This window comes from Peromyscus leucopus, chromosome 6 (assembly GCF_004664715.2).
Source record: "Peromyscus leucopus breed LL Stock chromosome 6, UCI_PerLeu_2.1, whole genome shotgun sequence".
Classification (NCBI taxonomy): Eukaryota; Metazoa; Chordata; class Mammalia; order Rodentia; family Cricetidae; genus Peromyscus; species Peromyscus leucopus.
In genome coordinates, this window is record NC_051068.1 from 125,482,416 (window position 1) to 125,506,292 (window position 23,877).

Sequence of the window (23,877 nt, forward strand, 5' to 3'; positions counted from 1 at the left end):
TCAAGCAGACAGACAAAAGCCACGTCTCACATTTTTAGAAAACCTTTACCTCTCCTCATGGTCCATTTCTTTCTTGTTTCTTCACTAATGGGCTTGATGCTAGATCTTCTCACTCTTTGCAACCAGTTGAGTTTCTGTGATTGCTGGTTTTGGGTAGTTATGGAAAAACAAAAGGCCAGTTAACAACAGGGTCTCCACCGACAAGTCCAGACGCCTGTCATGTCCCTGCAGTGCCACCCAGAACCGAGAATGTGTTATGCCAGGAGATACATAGATTTAAAGACAGACACTCAGTAAAAAGCTGAAGAATTCATGGGGTAGAATAACGGCAGATAACAGAGAAAACTGAAATCTGGAGGAGTAAGAAAGTTTCCCTTATAAAAGGCCTCTGAGTAACAGACACCTGGACTAAATTAATCCAGACTGTAGTTGTATTTTAACCTTGGAAACCTAAAACAAACAAAAAACAAAAAACAAAACAAAACCAAAAATAACCCCTGAGACTTTTACACTGTGGGGGGCAAAGAAAGCACCAGGTGGTGAGAGAAGAAAACACAGAAATCTGTGACTCCTCAGTTACTTTGAAACAGGCTGTTTTTAGAAGGGTTTCTGTAACAAGTCTTCCAGGCCTAAGCCCGTGATCTACTTACGTCAGACAAGAGGCTGCACCCCAAATTTCAGTATATAAAGACTGTCCAGAGGTGACTCTTGCCTACCAGATTATTCATTCAAATGAAGTGTCTGATAAATATAAATTTAAAATGGAACATATCTCAACAAGATGTGAGTGACAGTTCTGGTCCATCCATTTAACAAAATCTAACAGATCCACTGGAGAAAGTGCTCACGACAGCCGATTTTCTTCATATTTCCTTTTATTTGCATCTGTTATGATGCTGCTGATAGTGTTATATCACAGCAGTTGTAACGCTGACTAAGACAGATCCCCTGGAATTGATGCTTATGCTTACAGAGTTAATGATAAGTGAAAATACCTATAGAAAATCAAACTTTGCTCAGTATTAAAATTTTTAGGTAAGAGGCTGGAGAGGTGGCACAGTGGGTAAGAACACTGGCTGCTCTTCCAGAGGACCCAGGTTCAATTCCTAGCACCTATACGGAGGCTCACAAGCACCTTTAACTCCAGTTCCAGGGGCTCTAGTGCCCTCTTCTGGCCTCTACAGGCATTGCAAGCATATGATGTACAGCTATACGTGCAGGCAAGACACCCATATACATAAGATAAAAATAAAGGCTTTCTTTCTTTTTTAACTTAAGGGGCTAGAAAGACATTCGGCAGTTAAGAGTGTTTACTGGTCTTGCAGAGAGATCCCAAGAATGGTCTCCAGTCCCAGGGGATTACAGCCCTCTTCTGGCCTCCACCAGCAACAGGCAATGTACACAGTGCACATAAAACACATAAGCAAAACATAAGATAAAATAAATAAATCTGAAAACTTAAATATGTATAGGTGTAATTAAGTAAAATATATCTAAGGAAAATGTTAGGCTAAATTCATCACAATAATCACGTTATTCTAAAGTGTAGAATGGTAATGAAACTGGCTGAAAATAAATCCAACTGTAGATATGTTTTCCTCAGGGTTGGTGACAGACTCTAGGGCCTGCACATGGAGATGAGTGCTCTGCCTGAGCCATACATCTGGCCCCTATTTACTCAATTATTTATGTGTTTTGGAACGGAGTCTCACTAAGTTGCCTATGGTGGCCTTGAGCTCACTCCAGAACCAAGGCGCTGAACTTGCCATCTGCCTTCCTGTGCCTCTGGCCCAGCTGAGGTCACAGCCTGTGCCACTGGATTTGGAACACAACCAGATTTTCAATGTGATGGAGATAGAATTTCAAGTCAGTACCCAGAAAATACATTATTAAGGGAATGGAATTGAATTAAATGAAATGCTGTTCACGGATGTAAAACTATATGTATATCATAATTCATACCTAAAAGAATACAGGAGCAGTGAGGGTTTTATATACATATAAGATAAAAATCATAAAGTAACAGCAGCCAGGGGCATATTTATAAGACTGTGGGCTAGGAGCTCAGACCAGGATCCAAAAAGATCGCCAACAGGATCTCCTTGGAATTTTACTTGGATATTTCTTCAGTAAGACTTTAAAACATCCAAACAAGAATGTCATCCAAACAAGAAATAATGAACGACCAGCAGTTTGAGTGGGTTTCAAAGGATCCCAGATTTTGGGAAATGACAGAAAAGTCAAAACTGACAAGAAGTTTCGAGCCATGTTCCATGACCAAAAGTTTAAATTGAACCATGTTGGTCAAAGAGGGCTCCCTACCAACCACAGCACTATGGAAGACTCGAAACGCGTCCATGACCTTTCAGGCTAATCAGAGCTGATCTCTCTGATGAAGAAAGCAAAACACCAAACCAAAAGAAAGTAAAGCAGAAAAAGAAAAGAGAAGTGAAGTAAAAAAGGCTGATTAAGGAGAAAATGAAAGAAATCAAGAAAATTGATCAAAAGTATCCCATAAATAAAAATAAAGACTTAGATAATTCTGAAAACATTTAGAAAATGAAAAACTGTAAATCTCAGAAGATGAGTTTAGAAATAAGTGCCAAGAAGGATGGTGAAGAATTTTTTCAAAATACAAAACAGAAAAGGGACATCCTTGACCACACTGTAGACTCTCTGCCCAAAGAAGAACTAAGGACCAAAGATCCAGTACCTCTGAGACAGTGAAATCTCCAACAATCACTTGTTCTGAGGCAAGAAGAGAAAAGCAGCCCAGTGGTTCTCAGCACTGGCTCTTCTGTATTACACTATCTTACTGTGATCTCTTTAAGAAGGAAACAATAATTGTTTTGTAGTATAATGATAACAGTCAAGTGTTTAAAATATAAAGCTATGAGATAAATACTATAAAATCCTTTAAAATATAAAGCTGAAAGAAACAATAAAAAACAAATAAAACTATGGGCTAAACAACAACTTCTAAACATAAAAGCAAAACCAAAAACACAACAGAAATTTTGAAGAATTCTGTCATTGAAAGTAAGCCACCAAAAGGGCAGCCATTGTGACTCATCCCTGTAATCCCAGCACTCAGGGCAAAGGCAGGTGGAGCTCTGTGAGTTCAAGGCCAGCCTGGGCTACAGAGTGAGTTCTAGAATAACCAGACCAGAGAAACCTTATCTTAAGAGGGGAAAAAAGGATACCACCAAAATCATTGTAAACAAAATTAAAGATAAGTGGCCGTCCAGGAAAAACAAACACATTCAGCAAACATTCATGACAAATGGAACAATGGCTTTATGATCTGAACACAGAAACCACAAGTGAAAGGATGTCCATCCAGGGGCCTGCAAGGTGCCTGAGCCGGTAAGGATGCTTACTGTGCAAGCCCGATGACCTGGCTCTGAACCCAGAAACCTGTGTAAAGGGGAAAGGAGAAAACCAGCTCTGGGAAGTTGTTCTCTGGCTCCCACAAGCATGAATGCACACACACACACACACACACACACACACACACACACACACACACAACATATCAACGTAAAAACATAAAAGCCAATCTCCACTGAAAACGAGACAAAAGTCACAAGCAAGAAATAGCATATGGCAATGTCCAGTGGCAACAGGAAACTTGTCACAGTTCAAAAGAGAAATGCAAATTTGAAAATTGTTTTGCCCATGAGATTGTCAAATAAATCAAAGATGTTAAAATGTCCAGTGTTTGGTGGAGTGAGAAATAAGCACCCTGCTGTCTGCTGCTGGCAGTGTACTATGGTGGTATTTGCAAGGTTTTATCAAGCACTCACCAACATTTACTCTTTCGTGATTCAACAGTTTTCTGCCTAGAAACTAACTGAATGAAGAACTGAAGCATCTTTTAAAACTATATGAGCTGTATTAGCTTTCCATCACTCTGAGAAAATACATAAAAAAAACAAGTTAAGAGAAGAAAACTTTGCTCTGCCTCATGGTTTCAAAAGTTTCAGTTCATGCTTTCGTGGTCTGAAACTTTTGCCTTGCTTGGTGGCTGCACAGTACACTAAGGTGGAAGCCTGCAGCAGATGAGGTATGATCATCTCATGAAAACCAAAAAGCAAAGAAACAAAAACCAGCCAGGGTCCCATCTGCCTGTCAGGGGCCCCATCTGCCTGTCAGGGGCCCCATCTGCCTGTCAGGGGCCCCATCTGCCTGTCAGGGGCCCCCCTTCCCCTTAGAGGCCCCATTGTAGCTGGAGTTTTCCCTCCGGGTCCCACCAAGCCCCGGCAGCCTGACAGCCCACTTATAAAATAAACACACAGATGCTTATATTATTTACAAACTGTATGGCCGTGGCAGGCTTCTTGCTAACTGTTCTTATATCTTAAATTAACCCATTTCTATAAATCTATACCTTATCACATGGCTTGTGGCTTACCAGCATCTTCACATGCTGCTTGTCATGGTGGCGGCTGGCAGTGTCTCCCTCACTCAGCCTTCCACTTCCCAGAATTCTCCTCTCTCCTTGTCCTGCCTATACTTCCTGCCTGGCCACTGGCCAATCAGTGTTTTATTTATACGGAACGATATCCACAGCACTTTCCTTTTTTTTTTTTTTTTCCAAAAAGGAAGGTTTTAACTTTTACAGAGTAAAATTACAGATAACAAAACAATTACCAAGTAAGAATTACAGTTATAATATCTAGTCTATTTATAATAACTAGTTTATTTGGCAAAACTAAAGAAGATATCCTAGCTATCTTATATTTGTGAGTCTAAGGTTTTATATCTAACTTATCTTTTATCATAACTAAGGAAAATTGGAAGTATCCAGCTTCAACTACATCAAAGACCTCAGAAGGATATACTATTACCTAAGAAATGAGAGAAGGATATAAGCAACTTTTGGGAGTCTTGTAGGGTAGACAGAGACAGCTGGCAGCCTGGACAGTCATCCAAAATTCTCTTGTAAAGTTGGGGCATCTGTCAGGCCTAGAGTCTCTCAGTCATTTCTCTCTGTGGCCTGTAGAATATCTGGCAGTTTCCTCTGTAAAGCAGGAACCTGACGGACCATTTTGTCAAGCAAAGTTCAGTGGTTACCTTTTTATGGGTCCTGCATGTCCAGTCAATACATTTTGTTAAGCAGTCTGGGCAAGAACAGTTTCTTGCCCAGATGGCTATTTTTGCCAAGGTGAAGATAAACTTCATAGGCCATATGAAGACAGTATGAGAGATTCATACTGTCTCTTGTCACAGCCAAAACAGGAGCAGTGAAACTAAATGACAGAATGTAGTGAGTACCGTGCAGGCATCAGAACAGAAGTCTACCGGTCTGTCCAAAGAGATGGATGACATGGGCTATGATATGATTAAAGAAATACCAATCATCTTTAACGATGTAACTGTTACTGTGTAGAGGTGTGTTTTTGACGTGGAAGTGTGCCTGATATGGTGTCAATTCAGGACGTCAGGCTGGGCCAGAGCGGCGGCTTAGTGGGTAACGGCACTTGCTGCCATGCCTGGCCCCAGAGTCCAATCCCTGGAACCCGTACGGTGGAAGGAGAGAACTCAGTGGGCCCCGCAGCCATCCTCAGCCATCCACAGGAGGGCTGGGGAAGAGACTTAGTAACGTGCCTGCTGCCTGAGCACCTGGACCCGGGCTCAGTCCCTTCAACCCTGGGGAAGAGACTTAGTAACGTGCCTGCTGCCTGAGCACCTGGACCCGGGCTCAGTCCCTTCAACCCATGTTTTAAAGGCCGGGTGTGGTGGCCCATGCTGTGTTCTCAGTGCTGGGCCATCAGAGGCAGGCAGATCGCGCGGGGTCACCTGCCGGCCAGCCTAGCCTGCTTGGTGAGCTCCGGGTCAGTTAGGAACCCTGTCTTTACATAAAATGTGGATAATGCCTGAGGAATGACATCTGTGGTTGACCTGCGCGCGCGTGTGCGTGCGTGCGTGCGTGCTAAATGAATGTGCATGCTTCTGTGCCAGAACGCAGTGGGTGCATCTCAGGCCGAGTAAACAGTTTAGGTAAAGTCACGCCAGGGCCCCTGGAGTGACTGTTTTTGGGTCGTGATGACCTTGCAGCTGTCCTTGGGTTCTCATATGTAGAAGAGATTCCTCATAACTGGGCGTAGAGACTGCGTTTGGAGAGGGCATCGTCGGATGGAGAAGAATCCGGCCTTTTGTTTCACCTGCGCCCAACCAAAACGACTGTGGGAGAAACACCGGTTTCCTGAAATGCCAAACCAGATGAAACCCCAGCTCCAGAGGGCACATATGCTTTGCCTCAGTGTGTAATTTTGAATGCCTTTCAGCACAGGAAGCTACTCCTGACCTGTGGCTTGAAGACCTGTTCTTCAGTATTTCCACTAAAAGGTGGAAATTTGGTTGATTGTACCGCCACCTTCTGGCCACTACAAGAACTTCGGCTCATGAAGATTGCTGGGCTTTCAACACGGATACGACAGATGACTTGAAGTCAGAGATTGAGCACACACACACACACACACACACACACACACACACACACACACACACACCTTCCATTAAACGTGTGTCAACATCATTCCCAATGACAGTGTGATCTTCTGCCTTGTGATAAACCCTTTCTTGTTGGTGGACAATCTATTTCAATTTTAATAATCACAAAGCAATGCTGTGATTGTTAGGCAGTTTGAGAATATGCTGCACCCATATACAGAAGACAAAGCTGGTATTTAAAGGCAAGGCATTGAAAGCGTCTGTGGTCTGATGTGCTGTCGAGAGCTCCCACTGTCACTGATAAAAACTGTGTGTTTTCTTTTGTCAACAGGAACAAGACCATTTTGTTTTACTTTAACCTGTTCAGGTGTACCGGTTCTTCCATGATGCCGAGGCTACAGTGCCCTACTACCCAGGTAAGGCGAAGGCTGCCTTCATGGTGGTGCTAGGAGTCGCCAACATTCATGGTGAATTCAGAAACTCCGTGTTGAGTCTGTCTGTGTGGTAGGAACATGGAGCCTGATATCATGTCCATTTACATTTAATCAAAGCTATGGCAGAGATGAATGATTTCAGAGCTACCAGGGAACCTTGGAGATGGTAACCATCTGCTCTTATAAGTAACCACAGCCCATAAGTTCTTGTCTGGGGTCCCAATCATTTCTGTGTTTTTGGATTCATTTATTGAGGAGTTGTGAATGTTTGGAAGAGCCATGTTGTCTTGCTTTTTCATGATTTCTAAACTGTGATTTGTGCATCTGTTAAGATGTGTGTCTCTTCCTAGTTGTTGGGGTTGTCTACATAAGCAGCCTTCTCTGAAAGGCTGCATCTGTAGAGAGGAGAAACAAACCCCAGGTAGAGAACTCTGGTTAAATCAAGTGAAATCTTCTACTATACCACCAATACACATAGAGAGGAAAATTGCTTAAAATAATGGAGAAAAGATATGAAGTTAAAATCAACTGAGATCATAATGAATGAAATAAAGGAAAGTGGAGAGAAAAGAGAAAGGGGAATCAAAGTTAAATAGCACCAGAAGAAGAGAAAGAGCATGGGATGGGGAGAGAATGGGGCAAGAAATAATGCATGATTAGAAATTAGAGAAAACATGCCAATAAAATTATATAAAAGTAACAGGAGGAAGAAACACAAATATTTTAATGACATAAAAAATACTAAAAATATAATAGAAAAAAGTATAGAAATAAAAAGTCTTGAGACTTGAGGCTCCTCTGCCAGGTCCTCTGATGATGGGATCTGTGTGTGGAGGGAGGCTGTAGCTGGAGTTTCTGGTCATTCCTGTCATGCAGGCTGGAACTGTTTGCTGGCTGAGCTCCTGGCCAGTTACCTGATTTGCTGGCTTTAGATGCTTCCCTTCTCTGCATATCAAGAGGGACCACTCGCTTCCCTGAGCTCTGTAGCCTGTGGCACTATTGGAAGATTTATTAAGGCAACTCCACGTAGTTAAAAGGGAGGTTTATCTTGGGGGGTAACTTACAGCTAGTAAAGGGGTTGGTTACAGGATCTGGGAGAGGTGCGGTGCAGCCCAGCTCTGGAGAACTCTGCTCAGTCTACCATCCAGCGTCCAGGATCATCAAGAACCAAAAGAGCTGGCACATCCAGATCTCGGGTCTTAAAGGGCTCCCATCTCGGCCCCGCCTCAGGGGCCGGTCATAGGTAGGCGGGACAGTTCCTGGAAGCCTTACTGAAGGTAATACTTCCAGGTCAAAGCTAGAACAGCTACCCACAACATGGCAGTCTAGAAGATACTCCCACATCCCCCTCTAAGCAGAAAGCTCTATGAGGTCAAATAAATAAATAAGCCCAGACAAGGCAAGGTGAAATAAAACTCCTCTAAGCGCTGCCCTCGGCCATCTGCCTTCTTTGAAGGAGGCAGGCGGGCTCCTGCTGCTCAGTCTCCACTTCCTTCGCCGAGTTGAGTACTCTTCTTCCAGATGGCTCCCTGGATCAACCAGCAATATGCAAATCTTTCTATAATTGCTATCTTTCTAGTGAGATCATGTGTGTGCAAATGTGCACGTGTGCCTGTGAAGACCAGAGGCTGACTTGGAGTGCCCTCTATTTCTCTCAACCTTATTTTTTGAGACAGGGTTTCTCACTGAACCCAAAGCTCACCGATTCAGCTAGGCTGGCTAGCCAGAGACCCCAGTGATCTAGTGTCTGTCCCCAAGCTCTGAAACCACAGGCCTGATGCTACACCTAGCTTTTCACATGGGTGCTAAGGATCCAAACTCATGTCCTCAAGCTTGTATGAAGGTAGTTTACTGACTGAAAAGCCCAAGACCTCTCACTTAAAATGGAGCTGCACCCATCTGCCCCTCACTCTTGAATCTCTTTTCTAGCCTTCAGTAGCAATCAAATGGTTCACTGTCTTTTTCCTGTGCTAAAGGCCAAACACCTTCTCATCTGTTTTGTTTACCTCTGTGTTCACACTACTTCAAACCCTAGAGTAGATGATTAATAAGTATCTATAGAATGAAGGAATTAGTAAGTCAATGAATGACTATCTTCCTACTCTTTCCACTATACCATACAGACCAATGTTCCTGTAATAAAACAAAAATGACATGTTTATTATTTTCATAAATGATTTCCTAGATTTGTAGGAAACATACATAGCAAGTGTAGTATTTTAATCTTCAGAGCAACCCACTCTCCCAGGCATCTAATTCTTATTTATAATAGTGTTCAAACCTCCGGAATTGATGATGTAACAGCAGTGATGGAGAATGCTGCTGAAAGAGCCCTGTGAAATGCATAGGGATCACAACTCAGTGCGATGTGTCTCGACTGCAGTGTTGCATGCTGCATCAATCAGCCCCGCAACAGTGTATTTATAGATCAGAGCTGTATTCTATGCGTTATGTTCTTATCAACTGGCAGCATGGTCCAGACATATGTCACAGGCACTTGAAGAACAGACCAGGATCAATTAGGACACCCAGCCTCAGTGTGACCTTCTTCTGTAGCTAATTATACGTTGATTGCTTCTAATCAGCATCCCATTTGAAGTGAACAAATTGGTGATGGAAGGAAAGAAGAAAGAGCAGTTGCTGTGGTTTTTTTTTTTTTTTTAACAGCTGATTTGTGTTTGGAATGAAGTTTGATGTGATTCTCTTTGACAAACTACTTTTTTCCATTTTAATTGCTTTCTTTTATGTGTTGTATATGCACCAGTTTGTATGTGTAGTATGCATGTGCGTGTATTTGTAAGTGTAGGATTGCCAGGGTCCCAGAAGCAGTACCTCACATTATATGAAGCTCAATAAAATATTAACTCTTTGAGTTCTCACTTTTTAAATATGCCAAAATGTAGCCATCTACTTGAGTCTTTCACCATCTTAGGAGCAAAGAATCAAAGATAACATGTCTCTGAGGTATATCCTAATATGAGCATGATTTAGTCCACTTGGCTCCAATCAGAGTCAACTTTTCCCATTCACACTGACATTTGACCTTTTTTTTTTTTTTTTTTTTTTTTTTTTTTTTTTTTTTTTTTTTTTTTCTGAATCCAGATCTCTTTATCTATTAACTGGACAGTAACTTTGACCTTCTTATAAAACACGTGGACATATTGAATGTTGTCAGTGTCTCTATATACAGCTCTTTAGCTATGAGACCTCCAGTGCTCCTTCTAGAAGTGTGTGTGTGTGTGTGTGTGTGTGTGTGTGAGAGAGAGAGAGAGAGAGAGAGAGAGAGAGAGAGAGAGAGAGAGAGAGAGAGAGAGAGAGGCAGTGCACATGTGTGTGAGTATGGAGATGAGGGGCTTAAGGAGGGCGAATATGGAGATGGCTTGTTTTCCACAGTCAAACTTCTCAGAGTCACGGGACTCCTGCTGCTATCCCACAACGTTACTGTGAGACTCAAGGCATGTGTTTGTTTCCACTCCTGCTTAGTTCTGGTCCACACCAGGTGCCCCTGTAGAGAGTAAAAGCGTGGCAGAAGGTAGGAAAGCTGCCCACTCAGCAACTGTGCTTCTGCCTAACTGTCTCTAGGATCAACCAGTAAGAAATCACCAGCACTCCGACCAGCATTGGTTTCTGCATTATCTGTAACCTGCTGCAAACAGAAGCTTCTCCAAACAACGCTCAGACCTGTGCTAATCTATGGATATAAAAATACAAATATTTAGAAAGCAGTTTTACAACACACCTGTTCAGAAAAACAACAGTAGCAGCTTCCCCCAGGGCCCATCTGTCCCCTGTCCGTGCACTTTTGACCAGGTTTATGTTACCAGGTATACATTCCCTCCTGTAGAGCAGCCTCAAATCCAACCAGAGAGCATCTGGTGACCCACACAACAGCCATGGCACTGACGTACCAGTAGGCTTATCTTGCTGGCAAGTTGGCATTGTAGTTCCCGGGGTTCACAGATGAGTAAGACCATTCAGACAATATGAAAGCTGTAACTGGTGCTGAGAATAAGTTATTGTTGACTGCTCAGCTCTAAGCACAGCATCTATGTCACCTACTCCAAGATGTCCATACAGGGGATGTATGGAGACTGCTGTGAAACACACTCTGCGGGACACAACACAGCAATTACCTCCATGAGTTCATAGCAGCCATGTGCGGGATGGGGCGCATCAATACCCCACCACAGTGGGGGAGGGGCTCATGGGGCCTCACTCCCCCCTGAAGCTGTCAGCAGCCGGGGTGCACGATGAGGAGCTGTCTTCATCATCAGTGTAGTCGCTGATGAGCTGCTAGTGGTCCAAAACATAAAACTAAAATAACTCTGTGCTTGTGGTCATGCAATTGAACTTGGTGTGCCACAAAAATGCAAAAAAAGTAAGGCGTTTCTGCAGGAGTGGGAAGAAGATGAAAGAGAGGGGTAACGGAGTACGAAAACTCATGATATGCATGTGTGAAATTGTCAAAACATTGAAGAAAAATAAATATTAAAGGATTGATGGGAGATGATTTCCACAGGAGGAGCAGAACTGATGGAGAGATGCACGGAAGTTGATGCAGCTTTCCCAGTTCGATGTGGCTTTTGTTTCTTTTTAAAATCATAAGCAGGGGCTGGAGAGATGGCTTAGTGGTTAAGAGCATTGGGTAAATTCTAGAAGCAAGTTGGCATTGTAGTTCTTGGGGTTCACAGATTGCTGGCTTCAATTCCCAGCAACCACATGGTGGCTCACAACTATCTGTAACTCCAGTTACTGGGGATCCATCATCCTCACACAGATGTACACACAGGCAAAACACCAGTGCACATAAAATAAAAATACATTAATTAAAATAAATAAAAAATTAAAAAATCATCAGCAAAAAGCAAAAACACAAGACTACACCTCCCTGTTTCTACCATCCTGTATGAAATTGCACACTGGATTACCATCACTTTGTCATGGCTCCATGGATGACCACAGTAGCTTGGTTTGTCACTGATATGCCCCCAGTCTATTACTGTAAAATAATTCCATAGGTGACTTCTCTTGCCCATGTCTAGATAGTGTTGTGGAAAGACTTAACTGGTAATTAATTGTGGCAGATATATGTATTTTGTTTATTTCTCATGGTGACAAAGTCTAATTATGTTTTCACAATTAAGGAGAACTCATGGGCACACTGACAAATATTTCCCATGCGCACATTAACAAACGTCAGAAAATTTCAAGTCATTTTATTAATATAGAAAACAAATCAAGATTCTAACCTAGGATATATAGAGACTGCAGAATTAATCTTGAATTATACTCCTACCTATTAAGCCAGACAATCATAAGAAAATGTCTTATTAAAATTCATGACAGAGATAGAGAGATAGTTTATAGAACTTGCTGTTCTTGCAGAGGACCTGGGTTCAGTTCCTCAGCATCCCTGTCAGATGACTCACAACCTCCTATAACTCCAGCCCCAGGGAATCCAGTGGACTGTCCTGGCCTCTTCAGGCATCTGCATGCACATTGCACATATTGACTTGGACCACATGAGCACACATATACACAAATAAAAAAAAAAATGTGGCAGACATTTTTGTAGCTTGCGCTTTCCTAACTCGCTTTGGACTAGCTGCTCGAACTCACAGAGATCACCTCTCCCCATCATAAATCAATGCAACAATAGAAACCTTTAAAGGGGCTTTAAAAAATCATAATTGTTCTATGATAGAAGCCCCAAATCTGCACGTAGAACTATCCCTCACAGGCACACACTGAATGGATATAAAATTAGTTCAATCTAATGAAGAGAGTGGTTATAATGTTACCTTATAGTTCCACAAAGTATGACTGTTTAGAGAATCTGAGCATGTGGAAAGTTCAGTTTCTCACATCTACTTGTGGATCTACATTTATCTCAAAAATCAAGTTAAAATCAATCCATCTAGAGTTTTTAAACTTTACATGTCACAGGTCAGAATCTACATATGAGAAAGAACATGCTGGTTTTGTCTTATGAGTTTGGGTCACCTCGTTCAACGTTATCCTTTCCCTAGAGAGGTTGGTATCAGGTGATGAGAAGGGATGGAGGTGGGAAAGGGGACACATGGGACAGGAAATGGGAAAATAATAGGGGAATACAAGGGAAACAGAGGCAACTGTATGGAGGAGGTGGGAAAGGAGAACCACAAAAACGCTTGGTTTGAAAATGTTACCATGGTCTCTAACACATTATATGCTGATTTCAAAATCAAAGCATAAAATATCATTACTGTTCAAAATCTTGTTTTAACACAAGACCAAGGGAGCAAGAAGTACAGGTTGGTAACATTCTATGCCAAATTTAGTTTTATACAATAAAACTAGAAACATGATTGAAGTCACTTAGATGAAAAATTATGCTTTATTCTTCACACTGGTGGGGAATTCAGAAGCCCATCCAACCTTGTAGGCATTTCCTTGGTCTATTCCCATTCATTCCCATCACTGTGCTTCTCTGTTCCACAGATCTGCGTCTCCAGGTGCCCAGAGAAATTTCTAACCTACTTCGAAATGCAATTTTTTAATGAAAGAGACAAAAGCCACTGGGAATACTACCGCCAGTTCTGCAAGGCCATGGCCAGGCCTGCAACGGTGTGTGTACTCAAGCTCACGCCTGGAAGGAACTTAGCTGCTGTTCTGATCTTAAGTGCAACATTCTAGTTTGCTACTGGAAAAATATCCAGATCTAGAAAAATGAGTATTAATGGTGCCATTCCCATAAAACACAAGCTCACATGAACACTCAAAAACACTGTGTTCATGGTGTATCACTGTGTAGACACTCATCAAAACACAGAATATTCATGATGTAGACAAAGAAACACACTGTTCATGAGGTATCCCTGTGTACACTTGCTGGGTAGGAAAGACTGTTAAGTGTGCTTAGGCAGCTCAACTGAGAGATTTTCTATATCTGGACAGGGTTGTTGCTCATAAGAGATAGAATTTTATGTCATCTAGAATCATCATTATAAAACCATACTGCGAGGTGGCTTAATTGACGAAGGTGTGTGCCGCCTGACCTGAATTCAGTCCCCACACTGACACCAACATGATGGAAGAAAGAAAAATGAATCTAGCAGAAGGACTCCACATGTGTGCCTTATCATGCATGGTACACACACACACACACACACACACACACACACACACACACACACACACACCACTAAATGAAACTGTCCAATAAAATATTCAAGCCCACCCTTTCCTAGGTTTGACATACACAGGAGATTTCTAAAGCTTTATTGTATTAAATACTACTAATTGGTTGTTAATTATAGAAAATACTGTTTTTCCAGAAAAATTTTGAAGGGTAAGAGATTCAGAGTATGACTAAGATATCTTCAGAGATGTGCCTTGCTTTTGTAAGATCTTGTTTTTTTTAATCTTTGTTGATTCATTCAGAGCATTTAGAGATATTTTCCAACAATAATTTGTATGCAATATTCTTATAATTATTGGCATTGGAGAGACGATTTGGGAAAATGAGATGTGGAGTTAAGATGTCAAGCTCAGAGTTCTGATATTGAGAGTGAAACTGATCGTTGCTGGCTTTGAAGTGTTAACATGCCCCTGTCCTTTCAGACTTTCTCAGATCTGTCCCGTGGTGACTGCCCCCCAGCAGTTTATCCAAGTAGACCTAGTAAGTGATAATTCTTTTACCTTTGAAACATAGAATCTACCAAAATGTGATTTAATTGCATTTCCTCAGTTGATAAGGTCTCAATTGATTGAGGCTGAGAAAGGTCCAGTCCCACCCTGAGAGTCCGGTGTTAATTGGGAGCAGTGTCTCTGGTCACACCTGTCCTCACTCCAGCTGGGGCATTTCCACTAAAGCTCTGTGAGGTTTGCTACATAAACACGTTGGGAACTGATATGATGTATTTTAAGAAGCCCACCAATGTGATCCTAGGTATCCCTACACGAATATATAGCACACACAAACAGTCATGCACACCCACTCCTGAATTGAGCAAAAAATAGTTCAGAAATTGCCCAAGAAGCAATTTCTAAGTTGTATATCTTGTCTTCATAATGTGACATTTGAAATTCTTCTGTGTTTCTTTGATGAATATATATTTTGTTTCTTTACTGTTTGAGTATAAACGCATAGGCTGTTTAGAAAAACTGAAATCATCACTCACTCTTCTTTCTGAAGGATGTAATTCTAATTACAGAGGAAAAGCTTCCTATGAAGATTCCTACCACAGAGGTCACTCAGAGCAATCAATACAGAACTCAGAGATCACAGAGGGTAGGGCTGGAAACAAAGGAAAGTTTGCAATGTCCACAAGCACGAGAACATTGCAGTGTGTTCGTGAGAGGAGATATCGTAGAACTAATAATATAGAGCAAAGCACATATGGTCAATACTCAGCAAAATGCAAGCTGCTGCAGACAACATCATGTCAAGCATATTGAAATTAAAACGAATCCCAGAAATTATTTAAGGAAAAAGATCGGAAAGAAATATACCAATACTATTAAGGAGTTGTTTGCCAGATGGTGTGGGAAGGGAGAGAAAACTGAGCATCCTCTTTCTCGTGTTTTCTGCTACTCAGTTCCTCACAATGAATGTCTAGTTCTTCTAAAGCAGAAGAAAGGTGACAGGCACCAGTCTAAGTAGGAAGTCAATGTTGAATTGGTTGCCACAGAATCCATCTGTTGAGTGCCTTCATCACCTTTCTCTGGTCTGTTAAAGAGCTGGAGGCAGAGATAATGGATTTTCTAATACATGAGAAATGGCCTCACCAGGAAGCCCTAGGTGCTGGCTGTATGTGGCCGAGAACAGCATGGAAACTTCTTATGGGAAAAGGAAAAATAGCTGTTCTCACAATTAGATTTTGATTAAAATCACATGTTTTAAAATATACATGGGGATATAAAAATAAATAATCCATAATCTCTAATAGTCTAAAGAAATAATGAAAGAGACATTAAGATCAATATTACAACCAGCTTGTGTTCTTCTTAACAGAGGATCGAGTATACCACTAAGTGGTACAATGTACAACTAATAACATGTAGTCCTTAAATTGTTTCTAAAAGGAGACCAAGTAAGATTATGAGAGGAAGAAGCAAACAGAATTCTGTTGCCTGTGTTACTGTAGCATTCAAAAAGGGAGAGATGTAGTAGATGGGAAGGAAACTGATCAGCAAAGTCACGTGGCTCACTGTGGGTGGCTGGACTGTGTATCATTCTGTAACTTTTCTTCATATTTTCTGTACTTTCCAAATAAATACTGAGCATATTAATTAATGGGCACTAACAGATTGGAAGTGACTACCAGAAGTACTATGTAAAATAGGGCCAGGAGAACTTCTGGGTGAAAACTTACACTTGGAATGTATATAGGCACACAGACACAAAAAGACTAGAAAGAATGAGAGAGAAGAAATACGCTGAGCCCTACTGTGTGTCAAGCACCCACCGGGGGAGGAGTAGGATGAGGCCATCTGGGGAGAGGTGGAAGCCAGGAGCTGACTGGACAGAGAATGAGCAGAAGGGGGTGGCAGAGGCTACCACCTCCGGTCTGCCCGGAAGGGAAGGCAGAGCAGGAGAAAGATGGGGACATTATGAAGAAATCAGCCACAGTCATTAGACTTTGAAGGCTGGAGCTGGGTAGCATGGGCAAGACAAGGAGAGCTGGAACGCTTCATAAGGAAGCTTGTCCACTGTATCAATTGCTTCAATATTTTAGGTCCAAGTTCTACATATAAATTAGTGAAACTACTTACAAGAAAGAATATGGAAACTATCTATCCACTTCTGATTTCTCTTCACTTAAAATTAGGGCTCTAATATTTTAGAATATGTGTGGTGCCTCGTGCTGCAACACATGTTAAAGTAGTGTATCAATAGAGGCTAGGACTCCATGTAATCAAAACGAGACCACAGAAGACTGAACAACAATTTAACTCTTCTCAGAAATGACATCAGTCAAACAGTGTGCCCTCCATTGATAGTTTCTATCCTTCAATGACGTGTAGGTAACGTTGCTGGCAAGGAGGCAAGTTACTAAGAATTCATCACCAGAAGGCCTGTCTTCACAGGAGCTGGATGCTTGAGCTGGTTCTTACTCTTGCAGGAATAATTATTAAACTCTAGTTTCCAAGGTTTTACTGAGAAGTCCTTACAAATATTTTCAAAACAGGCTCTCATCTATCCCAGGCTGATCTGAGACAGCCAAGAGTGACCACGAACTTCTGATCCTCCTGCCTGCACTTCCCAAGTACTGGGGTCACAGGAGCCCACCACATTACCCAGTGTCAGACTGAATCCAGGGCTTCACACAGGCACTTCCTCACTAAGCTGCATCCCTGCCCCATCCAGAATCTGATAAGTGACAGCCCTACACCCCTCCCACCATACAAGCAGCTTTTCCATCAAAGCATGTTCAGCATGTGTGGTATGAGCCAATGCCACTTCACCTACACATCTTATCTCTGTGGTTGGATGAACCTTTCACGTGTAAAAAAATCACCAGGTTGGGATGGGACTTCATAGTGTGATGGTGTTCCCATTTCAGTCTCACAGACGCCAGAAAGTCCTGAAGATGTCAATAAAGGGTGATTAGCTCTTTGCCCTGAGCACATTTCATGCCCGGCAAGCACCTGGCTGTAGATAAGAGAAGGTTTTAAAGGATAGACTAGCACAAAGGAGTTTGCTGTGGTTTTTGTTCTCCTTCACAGTCCTGCAGAGATGTCTGCCTTACGTCTCCCCCATCAAGGGAAACTTAACCATAGGAAATGGGATGCAATTTGAAGATGGAAGTGAGAGGAGCAGAAATGTCATAGAACTCACCGAGGCTGCGAAGTATGTTTTCGTTTCTGTGTTGTTTTGATGCATCCTGTTAGTATATAGAATATTAGAAGTACCACTCGGGGTTACAGGAAATCACTTACATAGCACAATGAAGTACACATGGCACTCTAGATTAGAAAGAATAGCATCTTTCAGGGTGGTTATGGCTTCCCTTATCAGCAAGCACGGAGATTTGGTGTGAAGAAAGGTGCTGCTGCCAGATCAGAGTCTACATATCAATCGGACCACAGCCAGTTGCCTGCTGTTTGCTTGGCTCTATGTGGCACACAGTAGTCTAGATTGTTGAGAAATACTTTTCCTTGGATGTGTGCATGTTCACATGTGCATAGGCATAGATTTTCCCTTTCATAGCTCACTTGTGAAAAACAAAGTGAAAGGAATCCTGAAAACTGATTCCTCTTTCTTAAAAAACATTGACAGTGTGGGTGGTATAGTACCCCTCCTTCATATGTGGAATTTAACAGCAATGTGAATGAACCTCAGAAATAGGAAGCTGTGTGGAAACCTATAAAATAACGGCACACGTACGACTCCATGGACACAAAACACAGAGCAAAAATCCATTGTCCTGTGATGCACACACATATCATGGTAGTTGGATGGTTACTTTAGAAGAGGGACATGCTGTGAAGGGGGCTGTAGAGAAAATTTGACAGTGCCATTCTGTGTGTTCACCTTGACCATGCATCGTGTTGGACACAGTGATCTGTGCATACTTTGACCTGTTTTCCATGATGCCGTCTAGCTACCACATGACAGAGATGCAGGAAGATGGATTAAGATGACACGCACGGTCAGATCTAGAAACTTTGTAAATTAGATCCTGTCATTGGAATTTGCTCTTACAGGGGAGCTTCTGCGTACTGGGACATGTGGTGTGTACTGCATAAGGATCCACCCCTGTTCTTCATGGGCAGCTCCTCTGTATATGGCACCACAGACACACTTGCAGGCCTCCTGAAATGACATTTGACAGGTAGTTGTGGCTAGTGCAGAGGCACTAGAGTAGACGCTGACTAAAAGCATACCTGGAATAGAATCATGCAAAGTCTCTTTTATTACAAGGACTTTTTTTCTAATGTTAACCAGAACTAATTAACTTTTCCTTCATTGAACTCAGTGGCATCACTAAATTCCTCGATGCCAGGACATTTGGGATGAAGGTATTTGAAGACTACATGACTTCATGGAAATGGATTCTCATGTGAGTGCGATTGCGCATGTCTTCTCTAGATGTTTTCTCGTGACCTTTGTAGACTTCTGCTCTTATCAAAGGATGAGAAGTGGACTCAGACCTCAGAGTCATTTTCTTTTTCACATGAGGGTAAGGACAGGGCAAATATATTTGAAAACATGCCCATAAGAACGTAAGTTTCAAGCTTATATGTTAATTCACTAGTAGAACTGGTACTTGTACCAAGTCCCTGCCACAGTGTCTGGGGTCCTGTGTTCTGCTCTTCACATGTCACAGAGGTGGACATGGTTTTGATTTCCCTGGCTTTTTCCTCCTTTGTACCTCCCAAGATCCCAAAGGATCATTTGTAATTGCTACTGTGTTCTTTTCACACATGGTAATTATTACCATGAAAGGCTATTCTAGTTCTGAGAAATTTAAAATACTTTCAAAGGCAGAGATTTGAATTTTCAGATGTAAGAGGGGTATTTTGGAAAGCTGAAGAATGGGATCACTCTTCTGACATAGGCGAATGTGTGTGACATGTAAGCCTGTCCTCTCTACCTTTGCACCACTTTCCAGAGTTTAGAAGCTTCTGTGTTTCCCTAGTGACCAGAGAATAAAATCAGTGCTTCCTTAGTGACTCCAAGGTGCTTTGTAATCACATCAGCACAGCTTCTCAAGCTCACCCCTGTCCTTCTCTTGATTTGCCTTACATGTTTTATTTTAAAGACAGGTTCTTAGTGGGTGGAGGATGGCTCAGTGAGTAAGAGCACTTGCTGCTCCTGCAGAGACCTACAGCTCAGTTCACATTGTGTTCCTAACAATGGCCTGTACCCCCACTTCAAGGGATCCAAGGCTCTCTTTTGGCCTTCATGGGTACCTGCATACACACACACACACACACACACACACACACACACACACACACACACACACAAGTAAGTATTTTTCTGTAGTCTAGACTGACTTAGATCTCACTGTGTAACCATGGAGGAAAGTCTTGAACTCCATCCGCTAGTTTCAGCCTTCCAAGTGCTGGGATTACAAGCATCAGAGACATCTGATTATATAGTGTTCATTATATTTTTATATATATTTTATTTGTATTATATATTTATTATTATATATAATTATATATAGATAATTATATATAATCTACGTATTATATATATTTATGATTATATATTATATAATCTATGTATATTATCTATATATTATATAATATTTATAGATATTATAAAATCATAGATATTTATCTAGATTATATAAATATAGATATAAATAATTATCTAAATATAATAATTATATATAAATAATCTGTCACCCCTTGCTTGTCAAATCCTGTATTTTTGCACATTTTATGACTTTTTCTACTTGCCCATAGCCTTCTCAGAGTCCAGGGTGACTCCACTTCACTTTTTTTTAAGTACTGGAGAGCTAGCCTAGAGCTTTATATGTGCTAGGCAGGTACCCTTCCACAGAACTGCATCTCCAGTGCCTGCACTTGATCCTTTAAAATCAGTTTAGTGACACTTTACAAAACTTCTATTATTTTCCCTAGATAAATTACTTTACTCCTCTGTTTTCTTCATATGTAGATGGAGTTTCTGTGTCTTGGCAGCCACTTCCAAATAACCACTCAGAGATTTATTAGTCATTATAAATACTTGACCAATAGCTTACTTAGACTTGTCTCCAGCTAGCTCTTACAACTTAAATTAGCCCATTTCTATTAATCTATGTGCTGCCCAAGGCTCGTTTATCTCATCTATGAACTTTCCATGTTGCTTCTCCTGCATCTGGCTCAAGACTCTTCAGACTCCTCCCTTCTTCCCAGCATTCTCTCTGCCCTGAAAATCCTGCCTAGCTATTGGTCAATCAGCTTTTTATTAACAATGAGAGCAACACATTTTCACAATGTACAGAAGGCTTATTCCACAGCACTCATATCCATTGTTTATACGTACAAATCTCTATATACACATAGATACTTATCTTCTACATAACATCTTTTGTTCTATATTTTATTTACCTGGTTCTTTCCTCTGATAGACAGACATTTTCCTTTTCATTTTTTGAGACTATGTCTCTTGTAGCCAAGGTTGGCCTTGAACTTTCTAAGTAATTGAAAAAGTTGGCTTTGAACTCCTGATCTTCCTACCTCTACCTCTCACATGCTGTGATTAGTGGTTTAGACTACTATATCCAGCTAAACTATCAATCCTTTATCTCCCTAGCTCACAATATAATTCTTAAAACATAGTAGATACACAGAAATGTGAGTTCAGAGGCAGTTATAAAAGTATGAGTGGGAGAAGCAGATACCACGTCTTTAAGCACAGGGAATTTGCTAAATTTAACACTGTATTTTCAGTGAAATACTAAAAAGTAATTTTCATGATGTTAGAGCTAGTTCCTTTTGTGAGGTTTTACTGATTCAGTGTTCTGCCTGCAATAACTCCATAGTCAAGACTGCAACCTGCACTTGACAATAGTTAACTGGGATTTTCTATTCACAAACAAATGCCACAAGGTAATTTCTTTAATTCCTATTCCCTTGGTTTTTTCCCTCTATTGCTTGGACACATCTTACCCGACACACACTAAACCTGTGTGCACTCTGTACCCCCCACATCCCTAGACCCTAAGCACTTCCCTTTATTTCCAGCCTTTCTGCTCCAAAACCTTCCATAAATACCATTTTAAGTATTCCTTTTGGGTCATGCAATAGAGTAACCTTCAGCCATGTTTAAATGTTAACCATTAAAGTTTCTACAATTTCAAGAGGGGAAGGCTTTTGAAATTCCTTCATGACCTGAGAAGGAACCTCAATACCATACTGTCATCTATCCAGTGACAAACATTATGAAGGATCTCTTAAAGGATGACTTTTGAGACTCTATCTTCCTCAAATACATCAGACTCTGCCTGATGCTGATTAGCAGTTTGCAAATTTCATCAAGGATGTCGGCAGTTAACAGGAGAGTAGGTCAACTTTCCAGTATTAGTGAGTTCTCTTTGAGGAGATTGTGCCAGTGGACTCCGTTCTGACCTTCACCTGGATGGGAATGGAGTGGACACACTCCTCTAGTACCTCAGTCTAGTACTCCTCAGTACCTCCTGAGAGAAGCTAAAGCAGCTGAAGATATTCCTGCTTTCTATGCTTGACAAACCGTGTAGCCAGGAGACTAACCTTGCCTGCAGGTCATGTTCCCAGATCCCTTGGAACCACAAATAGATGTCAGATGGTACCAGGCATCTCATACCACTCAAGATTATTTATATGTGACAATGACTACAAAGTCACAAGTTCAGGAACTCTGTGACCAGTTGTGTTTCTCTTTTCTTCACCTCTGCTCTGTTACTTCCAAACAACTGCGTTCTGGGACGTCTCCCTCAGTAACGAGATTATCACAGTTTCATCACGAACCTTTATATACAGAAAGCTTACCACTAACTAGAAGGGTGTGAAGAAAAAAGAGTGCAATTTGTAAAGTGTGGCTGACAGGTCAAAGCTGTGAGCTGGGGGTCTGGTTTCTGGAGACACGCAGAATGTTTCAGGTGTAAAGTGCTCACTGGCTCTCCGCTCTCCTCTTTTATGTGAAATTCTTAATGAAATCATTGTTTATACTTCTGAGAATCATATGTGTTACTCCAGTCAGGTAAAGTAGGATATTCTAGAGTGATTTCAAATGGAAAGGGCTCTTGACTTGATGTTGGTGTTATGTTGCACTTAGCACACCTGACTGCGTGTGTTGTGGGTTTTCCTCCAGTGGCCTGACCATTGCCATGGTGCTGAGTTGGATTTTTTTGATACTCCTGAGGTTCATAGCTGGATTCCTCTTCTGGGTCTTCACATTTGGTGTGACTTGGAATTTTAGGATATGGTAAGTAATACAACTCTTAAAATTGCTAAATATCAGAATAATTTTTCCTTGCCATTAGCAATTATTGGAAAGCATTTACTTGCCTTAGGCTTAATTAGTTTGAATCATTAACTGTAACATGAATCTTAAACAGTCAATAAAAACAAACCTGGAGCCAGGTATTGAGGTGAATTCTGAAAGATCAGAGAGACAGAACAAGCCACATCCAACCTCACCTTGCCAATTCCTCAGCTGATCTTGTTTCCTCAAACTGGAAGCCTCTGAGTCCTCATCTGAATGGATCTCACCTAAACTGCTGCTAAAAGTCTCAAAGCTTAAAATGCCTCTAGTTCCTGGTTTTCATGCCTTATATATCTTTCTGCTTCCTACCATCACTTCCTGGGATTAAAGATGTGTGTCTTTCCCAAACAAGACATGAGACGTCAAGTGCTGGGATTAAAGGCGTGTGCCACCACACCTGGCTCTGTTCTCACTGTGGCCTTGAACTCACAGAGATCCAGATGGATCTCTGCCTCCTGAATGATAGGATTAAAGGCATGTGCTACCACTGCCTAAACCTATGTTTAATATAGTGGCTGTTCTGTTTTCTGACCTCCAGATAAGTTTATTGGGGTGTACAGTATATCAACCACAATTAACTTTACAAAATTTACTTAAGTTTACAGATATTTTCTCTATAACTCTTTTTGTTATTATTTTGAGAAAAATTCTGTACTCCTTTCCCTAGCTGCCTTTGGTCTTGGACCTGATGGGGATCAGGAAGGAGAAGAAAGGATTCTTTTAGATTAATGAAAACATTTCAAACAGTTTGTCTTCCCCTGTAACTTGTCTATCAATCAATGACCAGGTCTGCACAGCTGCATGGTTTGATCAATTTTTCTTAGCAGATTTGATAGTACTTTTAATCAGTTGCTATCACACTCTTTAGTAGTTGGTCCCTGTAGTGAGGCATCACCCTCTAGAGGCAAGCACGCTGAATCACACTCATTGGATGAAGAGTTCAATTCAGTCTCACCAAAAGCTGTGTACATCAGGCCTGATGTGAACACTAAATAAACGAATTCAAGTGCATCTGTAGCT

General features: G+C 41.4%; 1 protein-coding gene across 1 annotated transcript in view; it reads left to right on the forward strand.

The window, feature by feature from the left end:
* The window catches only part of Slc44a5 (solute carrier family 44 member 5), a 290,765-nt gene that overhangs the window by 244,603 nt on the left and 22,285 nt on the right, over positions 1-23,877 (forward strand). Inside the window, 7 exon segments of the mRNA XM_037207239.1 lie at positions 6,788-6,872; positions 13,371-13,496; positions 14,493-14,550; positions 17,601-17,724; positions 18,854-18,937; positions 22,684-22,777; positions 22,779-22,797. Of these exon segments, the coding sequence (XP_037063134.1) occupies positions 6,788-6,872; positions 13,371-13,496; positions 14,493-14,550; positions 17,601-17,724; positions 18,854-18,937; positions 22,684-22,777; positions 22,779-22,797 (590 nt within the window).